The 1,510-nt window shown below is 44.7% G+C and overlaps 1 protein-coding gene across 1 annotated transcript; it reads right to left on the bottom strand.

Annotated features, from left to right (window-relative positions):
* On the bottom strand, window positions 1-986 carry LOC138875633 (uncharacterized). The gene is made up of 3 exons (XM_070154484.1): window positions 813-986; window positions 720-728; window positions 1-369 (listed from the first exon to the last, which is right to left on the bottom strand). The coding sequence occupies exons 1-3, from the start codon at window positions 984-986 to the stop codon at window positions 1-3; spliced, it is 552 nt and encodes a 183-aa protein (XP_070010585.1).
* Between the last annotated feature and the right edge of the window lie 524 nt (window positions 987-1,510).

The following is a 1,510-nucleotide window of genomic DNA, read 5'->3' as shown; positions in this document are numbered from 1 at the left end:
CTAAGCTACATATGCAACTATATCTTTCTTCATCCTCCTCCACCAATAATGTTGCCACAAGTTCCGATACATCTTGGCGACGCCTGGGTGAATAGAATATCGGGAACTGCGGGCCAACTCAAGAATCAACTCACGAAGTCCATCCACATTACGCACACAAACACGACCCTGCATCCTCAAAACTCCATCATCTCCAACTCTAACCTGCTTGGCATTACCGTGCAGCACTGTGTCCATAAGGACAAACAAATGAGGGTCATCATACTGCCACTCCCTGATGCGCTCAAACAACGAAGACCAAGCGACTGTACAAGCTAGAATATGACTGGGCTTAGAAACAGCCAACCTCACGAACTGATTAGCCAAAGCCTAAACATCTAATGCAAGCAGTTTCTCACCAACTGGAATGTACGCAAGGTTGCCCATACTCGCTGACTTTCTACTCAAAGCATCGACCACCACACTGGCCTTCCTGGGATGTACAAGATGGTGATGTTATAGTCTTTCAATAGCTCTAACCACCTCATTTGCCTCAAATTGAGCTCCTTTTGTTTGAACAAATACTGCAAGCTCCGATGATTTGTGAATACCTCGCATTGCATGCCGTAAAGATAGTGCCTCCAAATCTTCAACGCATGAACAATGGCTGCCAGCTCTAGGTTATAAACATGGTAATTCTTCTCGTAAACCTTCAGCTACCGCGAAGCATATGCAATTACCTTGCCACCCTGCATTAATACCGTACCAAGTCCAATACGAGATGCATCACAATATACCGTATACGATCTTGAACTTGTGGGCAACACCAACACCGGCGCCGTAGTCAAAGCAGTCTTGAGCTTCTGAAAGCTCGCCTCACGCTCATCTGACCATCTGAACGGGGCACTCTTCTGGTTCAACCTGGTCAACAGAGCTGCTATAGATAGAAACCCCTCCACAAACCGATGATAATAACCCGCCAAACCCAAGAAACTCTGGATCTCCATGGTTGAAGTGGGTCTAGGCTAGTTCTGAACTGCCTCAATCTTCTTAAGATCCATCTGAATACCCTCTGTTGATACAACGTGCCCCAAGAAGGCGACTGAGTCCAACGAAAACTCACTTTTTGAAAACTTAGCGTATAACTAGTTGTCTCTTAAAGTCTAAAGTACGATCTGAAGATGCTGCTCGTGCTCCTCTCGACTGTGAGAGTAGATCAAGATATCATCAATAAACACAATCACAAAGGAATCCAAATAGGGCTTGAACACCAGGTTCATCAAATCCATAAATGTTGTTGGGGCATTTGTCAGCCCAAATGACATCACTAAAAACTCATAATGTCCGTACCGAGTTCGAAAAGCTGTCTTAGGGACATCAGATGCCTGATACTCAACTGATGGTAGCCAGACGTCAAATCAATCTTTGAAATCACCTTGGCACCCTAAAGCTGATCAAATAAGTCATCAATCCTTGGCAATGGATACTTGTTCTTGATGGTGACTTTGCTCAACTGCTGATAATCTATGCA

The sequence above is a fragment of the Nicotiana sylvestris genome, chromosome 8 (assembly GCF_000393655.2).
Source record: "Nicotiana sylvestris chromosome 8, ASM39365v2, whole genome shotgun sequence".
Lineage (NCBI taxonomy): Eukaryota > Viridiplantae > Streptophyta > Magnoliopsida > Solanales > Solanaceae > Nicotiana > Nicotiana sylvestris.
This window is presented reverse-complemented; position numbering and strand designations above follow the sequence as displayed.